The sequence below is a fragment of the Hipposideros armiger genome, unplaced genomic scaffold, assembly GCF_001890085.2.
Source record: "Hipposideros armiger isolate ML-2016 unplaced genomic scaffold, ASM189008v1 scaffold_47, whole genome shotgun sequence".
NCBI classification, from domain to species: Eukaryota; Metazoa; Chordata; class Mammalia; order Chiroptera; family Hipposideridae; genus Hipposideros; species Hipposideros armiger.
The window spans coordinates 1,447,785-1,472,847 of NW_017731397.1; the positions used below are offsets into that span (position 1 = coordinate 1,447,785).

Consider the following 25,063-nt stretch of genomic DNA (forward strand, 5'->3'; position numbering starts at 1 on the left):
AGTGAAAACAAATTAATTTCTAATTTTCCACTCAGTTCATTTGTCCAAACTAATTTCTCAAGTAATAATACACAACTAAATAAGACAAGCATTTAACTTGTCATTTCTTTCCTCCACCCTTTTTTTATTTTTCAATTACAGTTGACATTCAATATTATTTTATATTAGTTTCAGGTGTACAGCATAGTGGTTAGACATTTATATAATTTACGAAGTGATCCCCCCAATTAGTCTAGCACCCACCTGGCACCATACATAGTTATTACAATATTATTGACTATATTCCCTATGCTGTACTTTATGTCATTTCTTAAGGGAACTTGTAGTTTAATTCTAAAACTTGGAAAGATTTATTCACCACAAATAAGAAGAGTCTCTTCATAACTCTTCTACCATAGGGACACTAATTTATTGTGTATAAATATGAGGCAGAGTTTTAAAATAAGGATACCATTTCTCAAGCACTACCTGTGACATGTACTTCTAATATTACAGGCCCCATCATTTTGAACATGCTTAACACATAAAGCCAGGGATGAGAGGGATGGGTGCGGGGGTGGTGGGGAGATACAAGTTATCTGCTCAGATTTCATTGGGGCGCTAACTTTCAACATTACATACTATGTTAGGAAGGGGAAAGGAAAGGAAATTAAATGTCATACAAACTTCTGACTTTTCTGCTGTTCTTAAGGATTCCATCAGAACAAGCTAAAATGGGTCCCTTCTTACCTAACCATCCTGCTATTTTAAAAAGTAATTTAGTCCATTAATAAACTTAATAATACAAATGAGGTCAAAGGAAACTGCTTTCTAAGTAAATCTATGCATATTTAACAATATCAATGGGTCTTAAGGAAAAAAAATTATTGAATTTTTTTAATTAGAGGAAAATATTTTAAAGGAGAAAATGAAAGCTTTTTAGCTATGGCATCTAAAGGGAATTGAAAGCAATATATTCACTTTTTTTAAAGCTGGAGGCACCAATATTTTACAAATTTGAAAAATATTCTCTTGAAATATTTGTCTCGTGTTTATATGTATGTCCTTCTTTTAACAATTTATAATGTCCTCTGGGGGGAGGAGGGTTGTCACTTTGTGAGGGTGAAAAGGGTAACTATTGCATTGTTCTGTACACCTGAAACTAACAATAAAAAAATTAAATTAAAAAAAAAAATTTATAATGTCCTCAAAAAATATTTGAAAACTAAATTATAAGTCAAGATTTACTTAAATTCTCTTGATAAATGAAGTTGAATCTGAGAATACAGATTAATATAATATTTATTGAATACCTATTATGTATCATGCATAGGTATCTTCACATTATCTTAATCATCCTCTAAAGGAAATAATCATACTTAAATCATCACTGAGTAAAACAAGACTATTATAAGAGCAAGATACAACTACAAGTAAAGTTTGTTTATCATGTGCCTAATATACCAGGGGTGCCAAAAAAATATATACAAGTGGACACTTTGGTCAACATTGCTCAAGCAGTAGTTCAGCATAATCAGAAGTGTCTGGACGCTGATGGGAACCACTCTGAGCACCTCTTGTAATTGCAGAAGTCAGATATGACTTGTATTCATCTTTTGTTATCAGTATATATTGAGTATTACAATATTAATACAGTTTTCCTTTCTTAAACTGTGTATACATTTTTTTGGCATCCTCTGTATATTAGAAAATTCTATTTTATACTCAGTCAATAACAGTCTTTATTCAATTAGTAATATATTTTCATTACAAAAATAATTCTTTCAAGTCACATTTAAGAGACCTATGACTTTATTATGTGACAGAGAACAAATTCTAAAATAATCATAATTCTATTCTAAAATTATTCTAAAATGAGCACAACTCATTATATATTCAGGAATACTTTACATTACTAAACTGTATGGCAACTAAGAATAGGAAACTAGGGTTTGATAGTCTGTCAAGTACAATATTTGAAGGATGTAAGAAGGAACTCTCTATTCTAAATAGGCAATATTTCAAATGAATGACAGGGACTAGACTAGCAAGATGAGTTCTAGTTGGTTAGATTCAAATTTTTCTTAGGTACAAGCAAAACTAAAGAATTTAGAAAGCCAACTGATCATTTATTCTAAAGTCACAATTTGTCAGACCTCCTCCATGGAGAATCTAGACTTGAGGCTATGAAGAGATAAAATGAAAACCTTAAGAAATTAAAGAAATGAAAAGGGGAGTATTAAGACCACAGCTTGCTGTGGAAATGAATATAAATAGCGAGTAGAAAATTAACTTAATGGACAAGCTTCAATATCTAGAAGCCACCGTAATAAAATAAGTTTCTACCAATACAAACTATTCTCAACTAAAAAAAAACGATAGAAATTAAAAAATAAATCTTCTAAGTTCTATGCAGTTTAGTGTTTCAACAAATGTATCAATTCAAATAATTTTAAGAATTGAAATACTTCCAACTGTAAATTCTGTATTGTTCAGTCTCACGACGGGGGGTAGTATCTACAGCATAAGGGACGAGGAGATATGGGAGGGAAATAAAAAAGGATAATAGACAGCTGTGTACCTTAGAGAAACTTAATAACTTGCTTAATAGAAATGAATAAATCTAAATTAACTCACTTTATTTAAGAACTCTCTACCTGGTCCTCCCAATAATGATATTTATTTTTATCAGTGTGAGTTAGGAGACAAAGTAGTTGTCTCCCAATAATGATATTAAGATGGTACTTAACTATCATTTGGAGGGGAAAAAAAAGTATGTAAAACAAAAAGGAATCCAAAGGTAAAAAGGAGGAAAACAGCCTCTGTTTACTTCATTGTGACCCCATATTGACCTGAGAGAGAGAGAGAGAGAGAGAGAGAGAGAGAGAGAGAGAGAGAGAGAGAGAACAGCAGCCAAAAGGAATCTGCCCAGGTCTCCTTGGATGCAGAAGATCCAAAACCCAAGAGGAAAATGTACGAAAAAAAAAAGAAAGAAAAGAAAAGCAGTACTATCAAAACATAAATAGATGCACTGAATTTACTCAACGTAGAATCTGATCACTAATAAATTCCCATTTTTGAAAAAAGATGTAATCTTTAATAATTTGCAACTATTAAGTGTGCAGTAAATTCCCTTCCCTATTCCTAACGAACTACAGGAACGGTCCTTTTAGAACAAAGCTTTGAGAGTAAAATGGCATAAAATTACTCAGCTTCTCATATTTCTCCAAGGTATACATCTCATTTATCCACAGGCTTACTGTGGAGCAGGCACCCTTGGTGATTAGTTAACGCAGTACAGCAGTATTGAACTACAAATGACTTCTTCAGAGGAAAATTATTATGGGGAATCTCTGAATTCTGTGCTATTTGAACTCCTAGTCTAGGCTCATTTTTCAATTTCTATCAAATACTATACAAATTTCCATTTTCTTTAGAGACAAAGAATGTATCTCAGTAATGTAATTTTAATATCCACACACCTGAACCAGTCCTAAACCAGAGCACCAAAGGGAAAGTTCCTACCCTATTACTGAATCGTATGCAATCATACAATGACTTTATATTATCATGCTTTCTTAGCTTAACACTGTTTAATGTATAAATAATTAAGTCACAATGCAAGTTGGATAAATAATCACTGGGACAAAATGTGCCTTTTAAGAAGAGAGGCGGAATCTAATATTCCTCTATAAACAGTGCACTGTACAGAAGTTATCATAATTAAAATGTATAAATTCATTATTTCTATATTCAACTAAGCAAAATGCAACATGATTAATCCCACAGTTGAGAGTTCATCATACGGTATAAAGAAGTGGGTATTCGTGGGGAGGAGTTTCCTGCTCTGCTCTGGATTTAACAGTGTTAAAAAGATTAACATGGAAAAAAAAAACTTCTCATTCCCTCCAATCACAATGATCTTGATGATTTAACGTAAAAAGAAACTGTGGTTTCCTTTGAACTGTTTGATTTTAGGCTTGTCTGGCTAAGTACTTGGTTTATTGAAACTGTCATTACTCTCTCGCTTATCAGCTGGCAGAGAAATTAATTGCTCTGTGGTATCTGCTAGCCCCAGTGAGAAGACGCCATACTGTTTTCCCCCAAATCCAGATCCTAGCTCCACATAGGTTAACTGACCTCATGTTGTGACCCTCATACGGGCATTCACAGGATTCAGGTCACGACCTATGAATTAGCATCAGGGAAGTAAGGGCCATCCCCAGTTTCCCTTACAGAACTGAAGACATGAAATAGTAGGAACTTCCTACGCCTTTCCTGATGTGGTTTTCAGTACACTACGCAGCTGCCTCTCGAACCTAAAGGGAGACAATCAGGCGACCAGCACTCTCACACAGTTCAACAAAAAACTAAACTGAGCATTTCTATGACATACACTTATCTGTATCAGAAGAATCACACGGGTGATAAAAACCAGCACACGAAAAATATTTTACTCATGTTCTCAGACAAAAATTGATCCTGCTTTTAAAACGACTATCCTTTAGAAACATTACCAAGGAGCACCCAGCCACAGGGCCCCCGGCTCCCATCATTACTATAAAATCTCTGCAGTGCTAAATGGCATTGGGCTGGTATCTCATCTCTGCTTCACCAAATTACTCCATGTGTAACCACAAGTATATGCCTTTCCTAACACATTTCTACCACAATGTACTCTAAGAAACATAAAACCTAAGAATGGTAAACACAGAAGATTGCTTCATCAGAAGACAGTGCTGAGTGGATTCTGGGTATGCTTTTTAATTTTTTTCTCAGCAGGGGGAGCTAGCACTCTCATCTTGAAAGTCTAAGTACACAAGTGGGATATTTAAATTTTGATTCCAATGATCCCATTTCAATACGTGTTAAATTATCCTACTGAAAAATCTCCACAAGGAAAAAAAAAATCAAGTTTGACAAACTTGAAAATTTACCTTTGTCTTGAAATTCCTGAAGATAGCTGCAAAATAAAACATTATATTTTAAAATGAGGGCAACAAATCAAAATAAGGTCCAATCAGTGGCAGCAATTCAAATCTATTTTAAAACCTATATTATAAACATATATTTAGGGAAAAAAACTGCTTCCTATCCTGAAATGACAATTCCAAAAAGTTTATGGCTTTATAAGTATTTTTAAAGACCTAAGTTATAGTAGTAAAATCAGGATTTATCTTTAATACCTATGACTTATATTATATTTATTCATTTCAGTATCTGGAGGTTATTTTCCATATTTACATTAAAATTTTCAACCTAACTATGTATTATCATTTAAACCAAATATATCCTGAACTAATCAAAAGAAACAGTTGAATTTTGCTAGAATGCTTAGAAAAATACATGCTCAAGAAACTTCACAAAAAAAAGATATTATGATAAACACATTTTTAAAATTTATTATAGTGAAAATATATTTTGTCCTTTAAAAATACTTAATGGCAATTAAATTAAAACATTAAAATTTTAAATCCACGATAATCGATTCTTTATTGAAATGTTAATTACAAAGTTGCTTCTAAGTAAGAAATTAGTAATAAAAGGCAAGTAAGGCACTTACATAGACTTCACATCTTTTATCTTCTTAATAAGAGATTCTCTCTTCTCCTTTGCTTTCTTGGATAAATTTTCCCCTCTCAGTATGTCTGCTACAAATGTTTCAACATCTAAACCATGAAATATAAGAAACAGGATACAAATTATAAGAAAGAATCATTTTTTCTGGAGACAAATAGGACAATGATTGTTTCTACCCATAAGTATTAATATCTGTACAATTTGTTACAGTTCTTTATCAATCCAAAGCATAACAGTTAAGTATGTTTCAAAACTAAGTTGGACAAATCTGTTCACCACTTAGCTAATAAAATTTGTATGCTCTACTTATGCTTAGCACAGCAAATGCTATTTGGATGTTTGGCATCATTAAGCCAGGAAGAAGCACACAAGTTTTAATAAACTATGGTGCACCATAAAACAAATTCTCTCATTTAAAGGCGGGCACAGACCTTTTATGCATGTGTTACTATCATTTTACAATATTTTCTAAGTTCCTATATGAACAGGTCATTCACAATATTATATCAATATAAGCTAACGTCTCTGGCAAGGGCCTGTTTTTCCCAGTGTAATCCATTTTTTGGATGTACACAATGTTCAAAGCTTTAAAGGAAAAAAATAAATAAATCCCCTTTTCTAGGCAGATACTCAAATTGAACCCTCCTCCTTCCTACCTGCCCCACCCACTCTGGCCAGCCACCCTCCAATAAAAAAGATAATCAGTTGTGTGGTTTTGTAAGCTCTAGCTTCCTGCCTTGGTATCACCACCTTGAAATATTTCTTTAAATAAAGGAAGAAGTGGCAAAAATAGATTCATCCACTATTTCAAACTATAGTAACCTAAAATAAGATTTCTATGGCCTCATATAACATTTCCACATAACATAGCCTCCTTTTTTAAATTTTAGTAAACTTCTAAATTTTCCTGTCTTCTAGTTCTCTCTGGTATAAAATTCCTACAAATACTTACTGGTATAATTTTATAATAGCCCTCATTCTTATTTTTCCTAAAACATTGTACAACTCTAAGTTAATTTTATATTTAGAATTTCCAATCTCACTTTGATTTCTCTAATACTATACCATAAAAAAGTTAAATACATCTGACTGTATTGAATAGATGTGTGTATGTTTTACTTTCTTTTTACTCAACTACTTTGTCTCCTAACTCACACTGATAAAAAGATGGTATCAAAACATACAATAATATTACATGTATTCATTCAAAGCAGTACAATAGTCTTTCAACTGTACTTATAATTAACAATTTAAAACCTAGTATTTGAGATAGAATGTAGTCAATTTTAAATTCTAGATTAAAATTAAAAATATCTTGATCCAACGCACAAAGTTGATTAAACTGTTTTTCTACACATTCACAACAAATGTGTAAAGATAATTTTTCACTAAATCAATATGACAAGTGAAAAAATTAAAATTTAAGCTTGATATACTTTTTAAATAGCTTTCTGGTTTCAGGTTCATTAATGACTAATTTAGTTACTGTTAAAAGTATCAAAATGAAATGAAAGCAAAGTGTTGTTACAGCTTCTCTTTCATTGAGCTGCCCATATTTTTGAAGAGAGGGGCATAGAGACATAGTCCAATACCACACTGCACATTAGACCCAGACTTCGAAAGTGAGTTGAAAATAATGAAACATTTTTTTAAAAAGCGCTCTCCTTTAAACTTTAAATTTTGTACCCAAAGGAGTAAACAATCTTTGGACATCCAGATATTCGCTGAAATGGAAAAGATCATTGGCTTCTCTAAGATGGTTACAATAAATCTACTGAGAAAGTGGGATGAGGGAAGGAGTGACATCTCCACTGCTGAGTCCTTCTCCAACGGGACTCAGAACTTGTGAGAATTGCTGGCACAATGATTGGGGAAGAGTCTGTTTAATGTTATTTTCACTCAGTGTTTGTCTTCAATTCCCTCATCCACGAGTATTTAATTGCCTATTTTACATTTTCATTATACAATCCAAGTTTAAATAAACGGGATCTATTTTCTATCTCCGGAAGCAATAACAGCAGGAATTACAGCCCAAGAGTTATTTCTTTAAAAGGTCATTTCATTTCTATAAAAACAGAAAACATAAAAAGCTGCAGTGCTCTATGTAGTGTTTCCAAACACTCCCCCCAAAAAAATTTTTTTAAATACGGATCCCTGCTGGTTTATGAGGAAATACTCGTTGAGAGTGAAACTTCAGGGAAAATCTATGTTGTTATTTGTTTGTTTTTTCTGGGGGGAGGAGATTCAGAGGTTGGACAAGAGAAAAGATCTGTATTTTTAGAGTAGTCTTAATGTATTTATTCTTAAACGTATCCCAGAAAACGAATTTAAGGCAACTAAAAGAATTTAATAAACATTGATTTTAAAAAATATTTCTCAAAAGACACATGGAAAGTGTAGAAACTGCTTTGCTATTTTCTTCTTTCTTTTTTTTAACAATAAGTTAACTTTATAGTGGAAGCGATGTCTGCAATAATCTTAGTTTGTTGGTGCCCGCTGAACTCGGTTAGGCTTTCAAGTTTTTGAAATCTGGGTTCTTTCTTAAAATCCACAATGTGCCCATTTATTTCGAATCCAACGAAACCAGCCTTTCCCAGGTACAGGAGACCCTCTGGACCTGCTGGGGGCCTGGAGCCAGGTCCCAGAGCAGAGAGCGAGCCTGGGAAGTTACTGGGGCTTTACTGGGAGATACTGGGGCTCTGCCATCCGCGACACTCGGAGGTTTGAAACCCCAGGGTTCCCGTCATCGGAGCAGTGAGCTCGGAGCACTGGGTTTGGGGCAGCGCCTTCGCCAGACAAATGGGACTGGTCTGCGGCTTTGTAGCTCAGAGCCAGGGTAATATTTCAAAAGCGAGCAATAAAAGTCCTGGGCGAATCAAGCGCTCCTCTGGCTGGTTGGAAAAGAGATTTGAAGCTTTTTATTGTGCTCTGAATAGCCCTGCAAACCGTAAACTAGCGAGCGCCGTAGCCCTCTTCTACCTTCCTTCAGGGGTCGTGTCCCTCGGTTAATATGTAGATTTCAATGACTCCAGACTGCCTGTAATGCGGAGAACGGCCGTAATTCGATGACAAGAAAAGGTCAGCCTGCCCCCTCCCTCGCCTCTTGGACTGGTGAGTTAGATTTCCTTTTCCTCGGAAGGAGGGCTCTCCACTCACGCACTCGCCACGGGGGAGGAGAAACGCGGGAACCCACCATGCCCGCGAGGAGCAGGGGCAGTTCGTGGGTGCCCCCAACGCACCGGGTCTCACCCCCACCGCCGCCCCGCGGGTCGGCGCCCCGGCATCCCCCAGAAGTAGCCCCATCTCCATCAGCCTCTGCCCCCAAGTCGCTACGGAGAAAAAAGTTATCCCAGCAAATGGAAACGTGGCGATGGTTTTGCTCTTGTTACACCTCAACACTGTTAGATGCAAACCTCACCTCCTGGTACAAATGTAAAGGTCTGGAGGAGAGGGCCTCTGAAAAGATCAGATATACAACTCCTCTAGAGATAAATGTGGTCTGAGAACAGAATTAAAAGATGACACCACATCTTGGCTCAGCAATCATCAAGCAGTTTAAGCTGGGAACCTCTCAATGGCCATCTCAGCCCCTAAGAGGCAAACACTTAGCACACACCAAAGCACCCACGGAAGGGCACTCCAAATTATCTTTATTCTCTTTTTTATGTACATATGGACCCCCTAGAAAAACTGCCACCACGGCTTCCCCTCGAGTCCTCAAGTGGTTAGGACAGGTACCTAACACACACACACACACACACACACACACACACACACACACACACACAACTGCTTCCTACCAACTTCCACACACAGTGAAAATGTGAAACCACACAATGTTAGAACCGTTTTCAAATTCTTGCAAACAATAAAATTAACTGTTGGCTTCTTGAAGCTGAGTACATAGCACAGGTTCCCAATCTTGAAGAAATGATGCTTGACTACCTGCCCTCACCATCTTCCAAGAGCAAACAGCCTGGACTAGGGCTGCCAGGCTGCAGGTTGTAAACAAGTCACAAAGGTAACACCTGGTATCTTCAGCCTGCTCCCAACTATGTAATATCTTCCTGAGTGGGCATGCATGCATGAGCGTGCGCGCGCGCACACACACACACACACACACACACAGCCTATGTGATGGCTGAATTGTATAGGAGAGGGAGGCAAGAATTGAACTGAATCCACTACCATTTGCTCAGCCCCAGATCAATAAAATAAGTGTAAAACCAATCATTCCACACCCCAAATGGCTTTACTACTTAATTCCATATCTTTCTCTATGTTATGAATTGGGCCAGGTTTCAGTTTGTATTCACTGACTGAGGTGCTATCACCAAACTCAATGTGGTAAGAATCCCAGCCAAACTTAAACTGGCACCAGAACAAAAAGCCATGCTTTTCTTCTCTGTTAGAGGGGGGTGTGGTCTGACCAAACACCTACTGCTGAAAACATTTAAAACATAAAAAAAAATCAATTAAACCGGGCACATGTAGATCAATGAAGCCAAATGCCCAAAGTTGGAAAATGGCTAATTGAAAAGTTATTGATCGCTCTAATCAATGTCTTTTTCTTAATTACTTAGCACTTTTACAGGTTATAGTTGAACTGTGGACTTTTCAAATGTGGAAGAAGAAATGTGAACAAGCGCAAGGAGTTGTCATAGAAAACATACCTGAGTCTTACAATCCAGTCATCTGACAAAATTATCAAAATTGGTTTTGCAGGCTAAGTGATTTATTTTGATAGAAAACTGGGCTGTTGAAGAATAGGGATGAACATCTTTCACGCTAAAAGATGGCTCGTGATAAACAGCACCTTATGATAATCAAAATCTTTTTACTATGCATTTTCAATGAAGCCACAGTGACTAACACATTAGTCTGAGATTTACACCATATTCGCTGTTAGGCAGCACCTATTATAATGTGTTCAGTATGTGATTGAAAAAGAAATGTAAACTCAGTGGAATGAAAAAAATAGACTTGGCTTTAATTGAAAAAGACAAACTAAGTGAATAATGAGTATATAAAAACTAGCCTATGCCACTTTTATCACCCATATATGACACTTAATCTTAAATTTATGAGAGACAACTGAACTGTGTTTCAAATCACCAGAGGCTTTTCTTACTCTGTTGCTTCTACCCCTTTCTAGTAGTGTTTTAATGCTGGTGACGTAGAGATAAACCCATTTGGAAATTTTTTATACACTTCTCATTTTTAGTATATTTAGATTCCTTTTATAAAAAAGAAAACCAGTGATAATTTGGATTGAGTCACTATAACAACTGTGTATACGATCCAGAACCTTATTTAGTAATCTGAACTGAAAATACTTTCAATGGAAACCCATGGAAAACAAGCCAACCAAAAATGCCCTCCCGAGAAAAAGTAGAATATCATAAGCTTAAGATAGGCAAATGATTTTCCTAACATCACATCTTAATTCATCTCTGTGACATGACCCATCCAAGAAACTGTAAATTTCTGATCCCTTGATTTACTACCACATTTTCTTATTTCTAGAAGAGAAAATCTTAGAGGTGTAATAGACTGATTCCATTTTGAGATAAAATGTTCTCATATCAACTTTATGCTCATTAGTTATTACTGCCAAAATGGGGCAGGCTTGTTCTTGCTCTACAGGAAAATCCAGGTGCTAAAGAAGTAGGTGACTATTGGTGACTCAGTAGGTGGCACTCTTCCCTTTACATACTCAGCTAATGCCCCGGAAGAAAGTTATGGGACACTAGATACACCATAAATAATACTCATAGGAAAAATAAAGCCAACATGTTGACCAAATTATAACTGCAACTTAGGAAAGGTGGAAATCAAACCACACTCTTCTCATTCAAAAAAAAAAAATTCTGCCTGTTTCAATTAAATTGTATTCTTTACCTAATGCCCCTAAAGCGGTTATCAATTATAATGCATGAAGGTTAAAAAAAAATGTTCTGGAAATTCCCAATAGGGGAAAACGCAATATTTCAATTCAAGGCTGCTGGATGAACAAAATCTCAAGGTCACTTTGCAGAAACCATACAGCCACTTTGTTTATTGTTTGTTTGGTTTGGTTTTGCTTTTTCAGAGTACTGATAACCCACTATTTTCTTCTTTTAACACTCATTTCATTTTCTTATTTAATAGAAAGAAACTAACATCTTTGTACAGCTCTCCTTTTTAAATGTGTTGTCCAAAAACAAATGAATGAGAACATCTGATTGCAAACCACTAACACTCCAGTAGTCAAAGGGTGGTGATTAAACAAATGAAGGGGGTTGGGGTGGAGGGAGGGGGCAGTTATTCCAGTTCCTCTCACTTTCTTGACTGCCTGGAGGAAAAACTCACATAAATCAAGATTATTCTTGCTGCTAGTCCTAGTCAAAATATTTGGATGTGGGAAAAGATTAAATGGACAAGATTTTGGATTATCCTTTAATTCTAACTATCCAGCCTAAACCTGTTCTTCCATTGTTATTAAAAAAAAATTAAAGATTTCCTGTAGTACAGGTGGCAGAATATTCAAAATTTGCTTTGCACAACAAAAATCTGTAACCCTTTTTCTATTCATGAAACAAAAGAATAATTTAACACTTTTATAAAAAGTATAGGCTTTCAAGATTTAATAAACTGATTCCACAGAAATATAAACAATTAATAATCAAACTACACAGCCACTTTTTCAAGAGTATCATTAAATGTAAGTTAAGAATGATACCCTGTCTGGGTTTTTGTAGTTCCGTAAAATGGTTTTTTTTTAAAGGGGGAAGGAACGAGAAGGAGGGAGAAACAAGTATTGAAAGGGAAGTCTAAAACTGTTATAATCATAAAGAAAACTAATGAGAAAGAAAATAATAAATTGATAAGAATACATCTGAACACCTACTTCTATCAAGCAGTTGAAATGTCAAACATTGAACATATAGCATATAATGATTTGAATAATAGAAAAATGTCCAAGCAACATTACTTTGAAAGGCATTTTTTTTTACTTTATATTCTTTTTTCTGAAGGCAAGGGATTTTAAACATCAGAAAAGTTTAGTTCCTTATCTTCTCTACCTTGAAATTCTAGCACAGTGCCATGCATTTAAGAGCATTCAACTCATCTGTTAGCTATAACCACTACCACCAATATCTCCATTCTTAGTTTCAAAGAAAGAACTAGGTAAGCCAGCAATATCTCTACTATTCAAACCAATACCAACTCTCCCTCTATACAGTTTTAGTAATTTTACATCTAACCATGTACTATTACCCAACACATTAGAATTATGCAAATCTCATGCACAATCTTAACAGAATTTTTTGGATGACAAATTTGAAAACACCGCTGAGAGCATTTTATATTGAAACCTTCCTTATACCTGAAAAAACGATTTTAATTACAAACATAAAATGTTAACCACATTTGAATAAGTTAAAAAAGAAAAATGAAAAATAGTGATTCACTTGTTTCATTGCTTTAAATATTTTTTTCTCAGGGCCATACCCCTTGAAAATATCCTCTGAAAATAAAGTGGAAGCCAAATTTATTATAATCTCCAAAATTTTCATGTTTTAATATTTCTTTTTAATATTTCATTTGTTTTAATATGTGACTTGCTTTAATAAAAAATAAATATTGGAAATGTCAATAAGATGTTGGTTTCAGACATTACGCAAGTACATTATCAGACTAAAGAGAGATGGCTAAAGTATATAGGAAGTTAGTAATGGCAGATAATTTAAATATTATGTCATTCTGAGCTTTCAGTTAAATTACTCAAACAAGGATCACATGAAACACTTGTAATGTCTGGGGATCAAGAATAAAGGGTCACATAACCTACACATCACATTATCTGCAAATGTATGATTATGGCTCCAAATAGCAAACTGTCTTGTGGGAGCTGTCAAGCTTTACAAGCGTGCACCCAGAGGTCTGTACTTTATTTCTTAAATTCACAAATTCATACCTAAAAAAGGGGGAAAACAATTCAGACCTAGACTTAGAATATCGGGTAATGGTAAACCCTACTCTGACCTGGTTACTAAAATAATACTCCACACAAGCAATTCCAGCATTGCAACAACAAAAATGTTAACTGTCGTAAAACAAAATAGTACTCATGTGAAAGTCATATAAGGGTATGAAAGCTGCCTTACATCAGTCTTCACAGTTCTTTCAATACTTCCCTCAGGGGTATCCATTCATGACAACAAACATTTCTTAGAGTAAAATACTATCCCAACCACAAATGCATTCATCACACTGTAATCATGTTCACACAGCATAAGTCTGCATCCATACACTATCGATTTTATTTTCTCTACCACATTCATGAAGCTAACCACCAAAACAGTAATAACAGCATGTTAGATTTCGTCTCACGCTATAACACTAACATACTATTTAGAACGTCACACTTTAGAAATTGCTTTTCCAAAGTTAAAATAAGCAACTTAACATAGGCATCTAAGGGGAACCTTTTTAATGCAGGTATTCATGACCAATATTGAAAGATAAATACTTAAGAGACAACTAAACTAAAGGTAAAACTATCAAAATTCAGTTTCCAGAATTCTGATGTATGCATGAAAAAAATGGATAATGGCAAGAATTCCAGAGCATCAGGATAGGTTAAGGCTATTTTCTACCTTATGTAGAAATATAAAATTTCCAGTGGCCCTTAGTGAAAATACACATCTCCACATCCAGTTCATAGCACTGACTAAGCGCATCTGGAACTCCTAAAGTAAGTTCCTATAAATGGTAACTTCAAACTGAAAAAGGGGAAGATGAGGGTGCAAAGATGAAGTATTGTCATCGTGTGACACAGGAAGTTGGACTTGAACACATCCTTCCTTTTTAATATGTTACTTAGGCTGAAGACAAAGTGGCCATTTGAGAATCAGACCCTCTTCCAAGTCTTAAATATAGGTGGACTGAATGTTCAAGAAAAATGGGAGTTTTAGAAACGACAAGCCCTTCCATCCCATAACCCCTAACACCTGTAGCTCAGACATCTCTTTGCATCTATACACCCTTCTCCATTGGCCAGGCCAGCAAAGAACTACTTCTTTGATTACTGATCCCTTCCCAGTTCTCACACTTAATCACTTATCATTTATGCGCTCTCTCCTTTTCCTTCTCTCTCTCCCTCCCCCCCTCCCTCTCTCTCTCTCTCTCTCTCTCTCTCTCTCTCTCTCTCTCTCTCACACACACACACACACACACACACACACACACACACACGGCGTCTTTACAGTGCGTGCAGAATAGGCTTCTGTACTCCTGGCACCAAAATTCAACACACATGCCCACCCCCTTTCTCAGACCCCTCTCCCCACTCCCAGTCCCACTGGCCAGGAGACGTGGGGAGCGCGGGATGGGAGGGTACAGACTCTGAAGGCTTCTGTCCCCTTCGGCTCGCCCCCGCCCCCACCGCGTTACCCGCCCCCTTCCCGCTCGTTACCTGCCAACAGGTTCCTAATTTCCTCAGGGAGGGTATAGGGAGAGGAGGTACTGCTGGGGTTGGGCATATTAGGGAGCGCGGGGCGTGCGGGGAAAGGACCTGTGCTGAAAGGGTAACCGACGGGCTGGGGTTGCGGCTGCGACCTAGACTCTGGCTAGCGGTCCCGGTAAGCACTGCGGGGCCACGATGCCGGACACTGCCGGGCCGGGGCTCACAACAAGGAAGTCACTGAATCCCCAGCCTGCGGCTGCTGGACTCTCGGCCCAACCCCTCCCGGCAGGTCGGGGCGGGGCGATGGGCGGGGCGAAGACCCGAAGGCCTGAGGAGCCCAACTGCGCATGTGTCTCCCTTGGTTTTCTAAAGCTCCGAAAAACGCCTCTGGACAGGCACCGCCCACCCCTACGTCAGGGAGCGGGAGGAGGGGCGGCCGGTGGGAAGGGAGCTGACTGGGCTGCGTCACCTGACCCGGCGCCTGAAGCGCCTTGCTGCCATTTTGGTTACTGGTACCAGCGAAAGCGCTGACCATTTCTCTAGGATCTCGGAAAATATGGTATCCGTAGTGCCTTCAGGTTTTCCGATTAAGAGATCTTCTGGCCAACGGTCAGCGTCGCTGAGGTTTAACACCTCGCCTGGTAACCCACAGGAATTTTCGTCCACCCTAAACTATTATGGCCTCCTTTGTCCGAGTGAATGAAGGTAACGAAGTCCCGTCTTCCGCCAATCCTCCCTGAGAAGAGCGTTCTGATTGGCTTACATTATTTTTCACCTAATTCCAATTCTCGGCGGGGGGCGGGGGGGGGGCTGATTTTCCCCACGGCAAACTAAGAGTGGGAAGTTCTAGTCCCTATCCTTTGGAGTTAAAAAATATATAGAAAGCTGAATAAACAGATACCACTATCCATCTATAAGCGTCCAATTGACGGTAATTTAGTAGAAGGGAATTATAAAAATCTGTTCACTCCAACCTGATTGTTTAGTCAACAAGTATTTATTGTCTTCTGTCTTTATATCCTATTACAGGTTTTCTCTAAAACCCAAAAAGCCACGTTCTGGTGCCGTGTGTGTGTGTGTGTGTGTGTGTGTGTGTGTGTGTGTGTGTGTGTGTAATATATATACATTTACATTTCTTCCGATAGGAACTGCCATAGCAAAACTCTTTCCTAGATGTTACTACTGTGTTTTGAAGATTGTATTGTGGCTCCAATGGCAATGTAAATTGTTTTTCCTCTACCCTCCAACCCTCACTAGATCAATAGCCCTTTAACTTTAGTTGGCCTTAAAACCACAGAGGGAATCTATTACAGTGCAGATTCTCAAGCCCCACTCCCAGAGATTCAGTTAGTTGAGGTGGGACCTGATTATTTTATTGTAAACAAGCCTTGTAGGAGGTTCTGATGCTAGACATCCTGAGATTTGATTTTGAGAATCATTTCCCTACTTTCCAGCTCCAATAGGGCACAAAATTTGCCATAACTTACATCCCCACCTGGAGCCCAAAACCTGACATAGAAAAATGGCTCTACTGATATTTCGTACAAAAGAACCTTACTAATAGAAAAAAAAATAAAAAATAAATAAGTAGTCAAATGCAATGATATTTTTGTATAATTCTCTAAGAGGTACACCACACACTAATTGTAAACGGGGAAATTGGGACATTTTGGAGTCTTCCCAAAACAAAAAATTTACAATTGAAGTAAAACATTCAAAATAACAACAAAAAAAGACACCTCCCAAAACAAACCCATTTCCTAAAATGGAATCTGAAAACCCTACTCAGATTTAGAAATGTGATGAATTATAGAAAGAATTCTGAAAAGTATAATTCTTTTCCATGAAGGTAAAAGTGAATAGTCATTTTACATCATAGGTCTTCCAACTTCAAAAAATTGAGAATTATTATTCTTAAACTATAAAATTATCTTCCTTCCTAAAGAAGGAAGAAACTATTTCATGGACATTTTATATTAGTGAGGATTCTTCCTCCCTTTACTGTTATCACATATAATTCTTTCTCCTGTCGCATTTTTTTTAATAAAACCAGGCCTCCAAATGTTCCTATCCTTTGTTTCCTTCTGCTGGAATTGACCAGATTTTTTTTATTCTTGTGTCATATTTATTTATTTATACTCCACTCATTCCACAAAGGAATTGAGGTGATTTACTCTTGTATCAAATAGACAGCTTTCTGGAGTAGATCAAATGGACAGTGTCTACACTGCTCATTATGACAAGTCATTCTTGTTACTGAGAGACAGGAAACTATTAAGATTGCCTTAAAATATATAGCATCTAGTAGTCCAAATAAAAAAGGCAATAACAGAAAATGGACTTTTTGTATGAAACACATTTCCCCTATTTAGGAAACCATTCTCAGACACAGGTTTATGATGGATTCACTTGGGCAGTGCTTTATGTACTCTATCATTTTTACTGTTTATTGTTAAAGTTACTGAAATTGATTATAAGACAGAAAGATAAATAAACAGAGGCTAGAAGAAATATATTCTTATTTCCCTTGTTTCCATAACAAAATCTAGGAAAGAAATCAAATCACACTTTACATTCTTTAAACCAGTCATATTAGGTAAAAATGAATAATAAATGAAACTTTAAATCTCAACCCGAGAGAAGTGGCAGCTGTACTACCCTTCTGCAAAAAAAGAGACTGAACTCTGGGAAAATCTCATGATCTGTCTTCTCAAAAGCAAATCCTCCAGTTCAAAGAAAGTATATTTACAGTCATGTGCCACCTAACAGCAGGGATACAGTCTGAGAAATGGGTTGGTAGGCAATATAATCTTTTTGTTGTGCAAACGTAGAGTGTACTTATACAAACCTAGATGGTACAGACTACTACACTAGGTTATAAGCAGTCCATCACTGACCAAAATGTTGTTATACAGCTTATGACTATATACCTCCCTATAATTAAAGCTAACCCCCTTCCTTACAGCTTTCAAATTTAGCTTAGCTGAAAAAATATTTGCCCACAGGCCTAGGTTTAAAAATATATAAATGAGCATAGAAGGAAAATGGTGAGCCTCTATTTATTTTCCTTTTGTTTGGCCTTCATAGGCATGTGGAAGAAATACTTAGGTATTGCATTAGTTACCTTTTGCTGCATAACAAAAGTTAGCTTGAAACAAACACTTTGTATTTCATTCCGTTTCTGATGGTCAGGAATCCGTGAGCAGATGAGCTGGATGGTTCAGGCACAGGGTCTCCTCCTATGAGGTTACAGTCAAGCTGTAGGCTGGGTTACAGTCAACAGAAGACTTAGCGAGAGGATCAGCTTTGAAGAAAGCTCACCTGCAAGACTGTTGTTGGGAGTCCTCCATTCCTCTTTGGCTGTTGGCAAAAGGCCACAGTCCCTCAGTACATCAGCTTCTCCACAGGGCTGTGTGAGTGTCCTCTTAACACGACAACGGGCTTCCCTCAGAGCAAGTGATCCAAAGATAGCACAACCAAGACAGAAGCTGCAATGTCTTTATGACGATATCAGAAGTGGCATAACTTTACTGCTGCCATATCCTATTGGTCGCACAAACCTGGTATATAGAGGGAAGGGGCTACATAAGGCTGTGAATACCAGGAGGTAAGAATCACTGGGGCCATACTGAAAGCTGACTACCACAGTCAGTCCTCTGGCCCCCAATGATTCACATCTCTCCCAGTGCAAAACACATCCATCCCCTCCCAAAGCCACCTGCAAAGTCTCATCAGCTCAAAGTCCAGAATCTCATATAAATCAAGTCCAGGTGTGGATGATGCTTCTTAAATATTATACACTCCTTGAGTACAGTTCTCTTGATCTGAAGACGTATGAAGTAAAGACAAGTTCTCTGCTCCCCACATAACATGCAATGGTGGGATACGCATACAATAACCATTGTAGACATTCCTGCTCCAAAGGGACAAGGACAATAAGAGTATACAGAGATCAATGGTTCATAGCAATTCTGAAATCCAACCAGGAAAATGTAAAATGTTCCTTGATTAGAACACAGTTTTACTCCCACCTGAAATAACTTCTCCATGGATCTCGGTTCTGCCCTCTGATTCACCCTTCTTTTCCCATGAAAAGTAGCCTATATTTTCATTTGCATAGATTTCTCAACCTGCTTTTCATTTTATACCGTCACTATCCCAGTCTCTACCAGTGTTCAATCAGAGAATCAAAACCATTAGAATGGAGATAGAAATACAGAGTGATATAATATAAAGGAATTTGGTACAGAGATTTCACCCTACACAATTGTGGAAGGTGGTTAAACTGATGCTGGAGCTTGAAGCCCACAGAGCAAAGTCAGGAAGGGAAGATGGTGGAGATTCATGCCAAGCTGGAACACAGAAGCCATAGTTCATGAGGACAACCTGAAACCCAAGTGAGCGCTCGCTGCCTCTGACTTTGATAGTGTGGATGTTCTGCAAAGCCAGGGTCCTTCCTTACAGAGTTACACACACATGCATGACTCCAGAGTCATAGAGCTGAAACACGGATGCAACAGAAGATGGGCAGTTGCAGGCCCCGCTGCTGCCTCATGCCAGTTGAGGTGAGCTAGCGGATAAGCCACAATACACATGAGAGCTACAAGATGTCTGTTGCTTCACTTCTGCAAATCTCCCAAAAAATCTCTTTTGTGGCCCACTCTAACCAAAACAGACAGAAAAGGGAATTCCAGGAGATACAAGTCAACAAATCGCAAAGCCACCAAGCATACACCTATACTATCGTAAGTAAAGAGTATATGAGATAAAAGCAGCAATTGAAATTTCATATTTATTTTACAGCCTAATACATTTTTAAAAGTTTTTAAACCTATGTGTCTTTCAAGTCATCTAGTAAAGGCTCTTTTAAAAGTTTTTAGAAATGAAGATTTGTTTTTATTTTCTAAATTCTTGTCCCTCTCTTCATTTGAATCTTATAGGGCTAGTAGGTATAAGTTTATCATTATGTGGCAATCAGCAGCAAAAAGACTATATTCTCACTAGGATTCATATGAAGTCGTTTACCCTTAAAAGAAGTGATACAGAACCAATAGGCTCTGATATATGTGGTTCACTAACCTGTCTTTTGAATATTTAGGTTATAATTATTAATCCTATTAGTATAATTTATTTAGCAAGATAAACATTCCCTCTCTTTTGAGCTCCATCTCATTTGCATGCAAACAAACACATACTCAGGCATTTTGCTGCTCTGGCCAATCATTTTAATGTAAGATTAACAAGCAATTTAATATAGACTGGATTTGGGTTCTTAAGATGCTGTATGTCTTTAGGATTCTACAAATTAGGTATAAAGTTGAGAGAGCTGTCCATCCCATTGCGAACCTGTAAAAAGCTACCTGATTCTCTCTCCAGATAACAACTGTTCTGTCCAGTTAACTAAAATTGATTTCCCCTATCCAGACTCGAAATGCTCAAGACCGCACCATCGCAAGGTCAGACCTGATGATAGTCTGGCTCCAACCTTACGTCCTACTCCTAGTAAATGAGTTTCTCCTGCCTGGGTTCTGACACCAAGTCTTTTACTTTGCCTACTTTTAGTAAAGGGACATATTTATTTGGCTTACTTCTAGCCCTCTTGGACTATGTCTCTGCCTTACTCTTATAGGGTTGATTTATAGGCTGGCTTTATATTCTAGATGGAACCCCAGAGAAGAGATAGACCAAATCCCTGTCTTTTTTTTTTTTTTTTAAGATTTTTACTGGGGAATTGGGGGGATGGGAACAGCGCTGGGGAATTGGGGGAAGGGGAACAGACAAGTTGCTGTCGTTTTGGTTCTTCAGTCTAGTTGTGGAGGACGTTGCTTCACTGGCCCAAGTTGGCACCATCATTGCGCTCTTCCCGGGCGAGGCACATCAGTCGTCGGCTTCTGGACGGCCGCTCACTGCGGCTGCTGGCCACTCACGCTGGCTGCTGGCTACATACAGTAGCCCATGGCAAACCACTGCCACAGGGGCTGCAGCCTACACCGTTGCCGGCGACTCACGGCAGCCCAGCTCCAGGTTGAGCTGTTGTTCAGCATCTTAGCTGTGGAGGGCAGTGTCACTGGCCCTCATATGTGGGATCCGAACCGGGGCCCTCTGGCGTCCCAAGCCAGTTCTTAACCAAGGCGCCACTCGGCCGGCCCCAAATCCCTGTCTTGTATTCTAATCATTCTTGGTCCCAGAGTATGTGTACTAGGAGCATGCCAAGAAAATCCCGACTCCTTAGTACCATATACAATTGAATGCAGACCCCTCCCTCTCCATGTAAACTGTTTTACTCCTCTGTGGTTTGGTGAGGTTACCTTGAACTTGGAGCATGTGCATAAACAGAGAACTTTTGTTTCTCCCCTATTCTTTTCATCAAAATCTCTACTTTCTACCTCAGAGGCCCAACTGAGTTCCATTTTATTCTTGGCTCATAACAGACTTGGGAAGTTACCCTTGAGCTTAATCTAAGAGGTAATGTGGGAACCATTGCCAGCATGCCCTGAAATTCTACCAGTTAGAAACAGGAGAGTGGATTGGTAACTATCTCTGGATTGGTAACCATCTCCCTTTGCACCTCAGTCTTAATCCAGATCTTCTGATACCTGGACTAAGCTCACTGTGGCTTTGGATGAAACTGAAACAATATTTTGGAATTTAGAACACCCCTAAGAGAAGGCAGGCTATATGAACCTTCCAAGGAATGGTTTCAGGACAAGCTATGTAAAGCAAGCAAGGTGTTCATGGGCATATTTTATGCTGTGTAGCCTCTTCTTTCTTTAGGATAGCTCTGGTCCCACAACGTCCTTACCAACATTTAACGAGAAGCTCGTCTTCGAGAAGCATGACACCGAATAGCATGACTGCCTTATTGATTAAACTTTGGAGGACTCACATCTGGGATCCAAATCATAATTGGTTCAATATTAACTATTTACTCAATTTTCTCTATCCTTACCCATATTAATTATTTTCGTTACAGGAATTTTATTCTATTTTTGTTTTGTTATTGTAGTCATTGTTTAAGGACACAAATGTAGATGAAACACAATTTTCTAATTCACTTCTAGAGGTTATTTTATAGCTAAGTTGGCACAGGTTTTAGAACATTAAATAATTAGGAACGGATCTAGGTTTTTTTCCTCTATGTAAAGGCAAAATAGTAAATTGTGATCAGAGTCCTTCCTCTTATTATAGCACATCTATTCTCACTAGGCAATTTTAAAATACCAAGCTGTCTTCAGCAACAGTAATTCAGTGGGTTTGTGTTTAATATATTCATGAAGGGCTTTGATGGATTTGATAACCATAAGTAGCTGTTAACATTAAATTGCCATTTAATTTTTTTCAGTGACTTTCAAAGTTGTCAATATTAAACAGTAGTGTTTTACAAATGACTACTTTAAGACCAATAATAGTAAAACTACATAAAATTTAAAAGGCTCAAACAAATTCTCCCTTTATCTCTATAGTGTCCCACTACTGAGCTAAGAAAAAAAAACAACACATTTTTACAAGACTTTAAGCACTGCTTTGTATATTTGTCTACAATTTGCATTGTATATTACTATACTCAGAAATTCTTCCATTCCTTCCTCATCCCCACGTCCTCATTTTATTGTTGTCCTTTTTTCATAGATCTCCGCTTAAATTGAAAAACAAACTAATCTGGAAAACTACTGGGGAGGTCCACTTAAGTATAAACAACCTTAATTGGTGACCAAAAATCAAGGATATTTGTCCTCATTCTCCTAACAAGCATGTGAGGCACGTGGGGGGTTTTTTTGTTTGTTTGTTTGTTTTCATTGATTTTTCCAGCTTTAGTAAGACATAATTGACATATAACTGTGTAGGTTTACAGTGTACAATGTTATGATTTGAATATGTGTATTTTGCAAAATGTTTACCACCATAAGGTTAGTTAATACATGGAGGCTGTTCTTAATGATCTAGGCACACCAAAAAAACATTTTTTTAAAAACAATGGACCAAAAGAAAGTCTTAGCTTCCATGCTGATGCCTTACTCCTCAAGAATTAAATAAGACCTCTAGCTCTTATTTAAAATTATTTAATTTTATTTGCTCACCTGAGGAAATAAACTTGATCTGTTATATATTTTGGAAAATATAAATACGACACTGAGCCTATGGCATTTGCTTTTTGAAAATGGAAGTAAACATTTTTAAAAACTATCTAACAAGATTTTTCTTCAATATTGTGAATATGTTGTGCTAATAATTGCTTACAGAATAGATACAATTCAGCCAGGACCAAAGCAGGAGCGTGAACATGCAATAATTCAATGCATGATTAATAAAAGGCAAATATTAACTGAAAAGATTAAATAGGAAAGATTGAGAAGATATGAATATTATATAGAGAGATAATATTTATATTTACATATATAAAAATACAGAGATAGATAGATAGATAGATAGATAGATAGATAGATAGATAGATAAAAAATTTATACATGCCGGGAGCCGTCTGCGCCTCAGTATCTGACATGGCCAAACACACTGCAATTGTGACAAATTCTGAAGCTCTGACTGAGAAACAGATACTGTTTTATATCTTAAAAAATTTAAATACCCTTTCTGATATATCACAATAATTATATTTTATACACTAAAGGCAATTTTAGTCACACTACTAGTCTCTTAGTAAAGGTCAAAGTACACACCCTATAAATCTTAAGATCCTGCTTAGCTAATAGTGTTTAGGATAATTGTTGAGTAGACATAGTCTCTACAGGTAAAAGGATTAGCCTTAGTCACATGGTCACTATAGGTAAAAAGGATTAAAACACAGTTAAGATAAGTTGATCTTTTAGCATAAGAAAAAGTCAAGCTGAACCCTGGAGCATAAGAATTAAGAGGAAGTAAAACCCTAATCTAAACTATGTAAAAGAACTTTTTACTGATGAGATAATGGTCAACTATAAAAAGGGGCATGCTGTAAAATAAAGGGAGACACTTCTCTTCTTGAAAAAGCGTTTCTGTCTCTCTGCGAGTTTTTTCCCTTTTTCCTCGCCGACTTCGCCTCCACCTGAGGGAACCCCTGGACCCCGCGGGAGCTGGTCTCCCGCATATACACATGACTTGTATTCATCTTTTGTTATTAGTATATATTGAATATAACAATTTTAATGCAGTTTTTTCCTTTCTTAAAAATGTGTATACATTTTTTTGGCACCCTCTGTGCAATCCCATTTCATAATACAAAGCAATTTTTTACCTTCATCCCCAACAGCATAATTTTATGACATTTTTCCTTGATAATCTGGATCTTGTTTCTTCTCCTTTTATGTTTTACTTTTTTGAATGACTACTTTAATGAGATTTGGGATTATATTTGATTTAATGGGTTAAATTTTGATAAGCAAAGAAAGTCAGTGCTGTTGACAAATTATGACCCAGTCTTCACAATTTGTGGACTGCCACAGGCACGTCTCTGGCACAATGAAGGACATCAAGAATTACTTTACCGTACTGATGGGCTTTGCTGCCCCACAGTCCATTCGGTCAACATTCGGAAGACACATTGCTGTCTACTGGGAACTTGTTTTCTCATTTCAGTTCTCGGCTTTGATCCTGAAAGCATTATTCCCCTCCAAGAACCACACATAAGAAGAAAAAGTACTCATAAGCCGGATTCCTCTCCAGCCAGCTTGCTTTATATTTCTGTGAGCATTTGGTTTTATATTTTTAATAGCCATCCTAATTTTTTTCAGCGAAGAAAAAAAATTATTCTTATATTTTTATACAGTGCTATCAAAAGGTATGCTTTTTAAAGTCTAGAAAATTTACTTTAACTTTCTGGAGCACAAAAAAAGGAATTCCCAAATTACATGCTTTCATTTATTGTACTTAACTACTACACATTTAAAGAAGATATTCCTCATTTTTATATTTTCAAATAAAACATAGCCATGTATTTGCTGGGGAACAATGTTCATATGGAACATTTTCAGGGAAATACTTGTTTTTTCAAAAGTGAAAAGCATACTACACCATTAACTGACCTGAGGAAAATACTTTTTTGTGTGCTTTTCTATATAG

General features: G+C 37.1%; 1 protein-coding gene across 2 annotated transcripts in view; it reads right to left on the bottom strand.

Moving 5' to 3' along the window:
- SKAP2 (src kinase associated phosphoprotein 2) overlaps window positions 1-18,445 on the bottom strand; it is a 175,487-nt gene extending 157,042 nt beyond the window's left edge. The window contains exons 1-3 of one of the 2 annotated variants that reach the window (XM_019639956.1): window positions 18,332-18,445; window positions 5,543-5,648; window positions 4,917-4,942 (exon numbers count right to left, since the gene is read on the bottom strand). Coding sequence is in view for 1 of the 2 variants with exons in the window: in XM_019639955.1 (XP_019495500.1) it covers window positions 4,917-4,942; window positions 5,543-5,648; window positions 15,020-15,086 (199 nt within the window). In the remaining variant the exon portion in view is untranslated. Of the gene's footprint in view, window positions 1-4,916; window positions 4,943-5,542; window positions 5,649-15,019; window positions 15,289-18,331 lie in introns of those variants that run through there. The other variant, XM_019639955.1, reaches the window with a different exon arrangement.
- Between the last annotated feature and the right edge of the window lie 6,618 nt (window positions 18,446-25,063).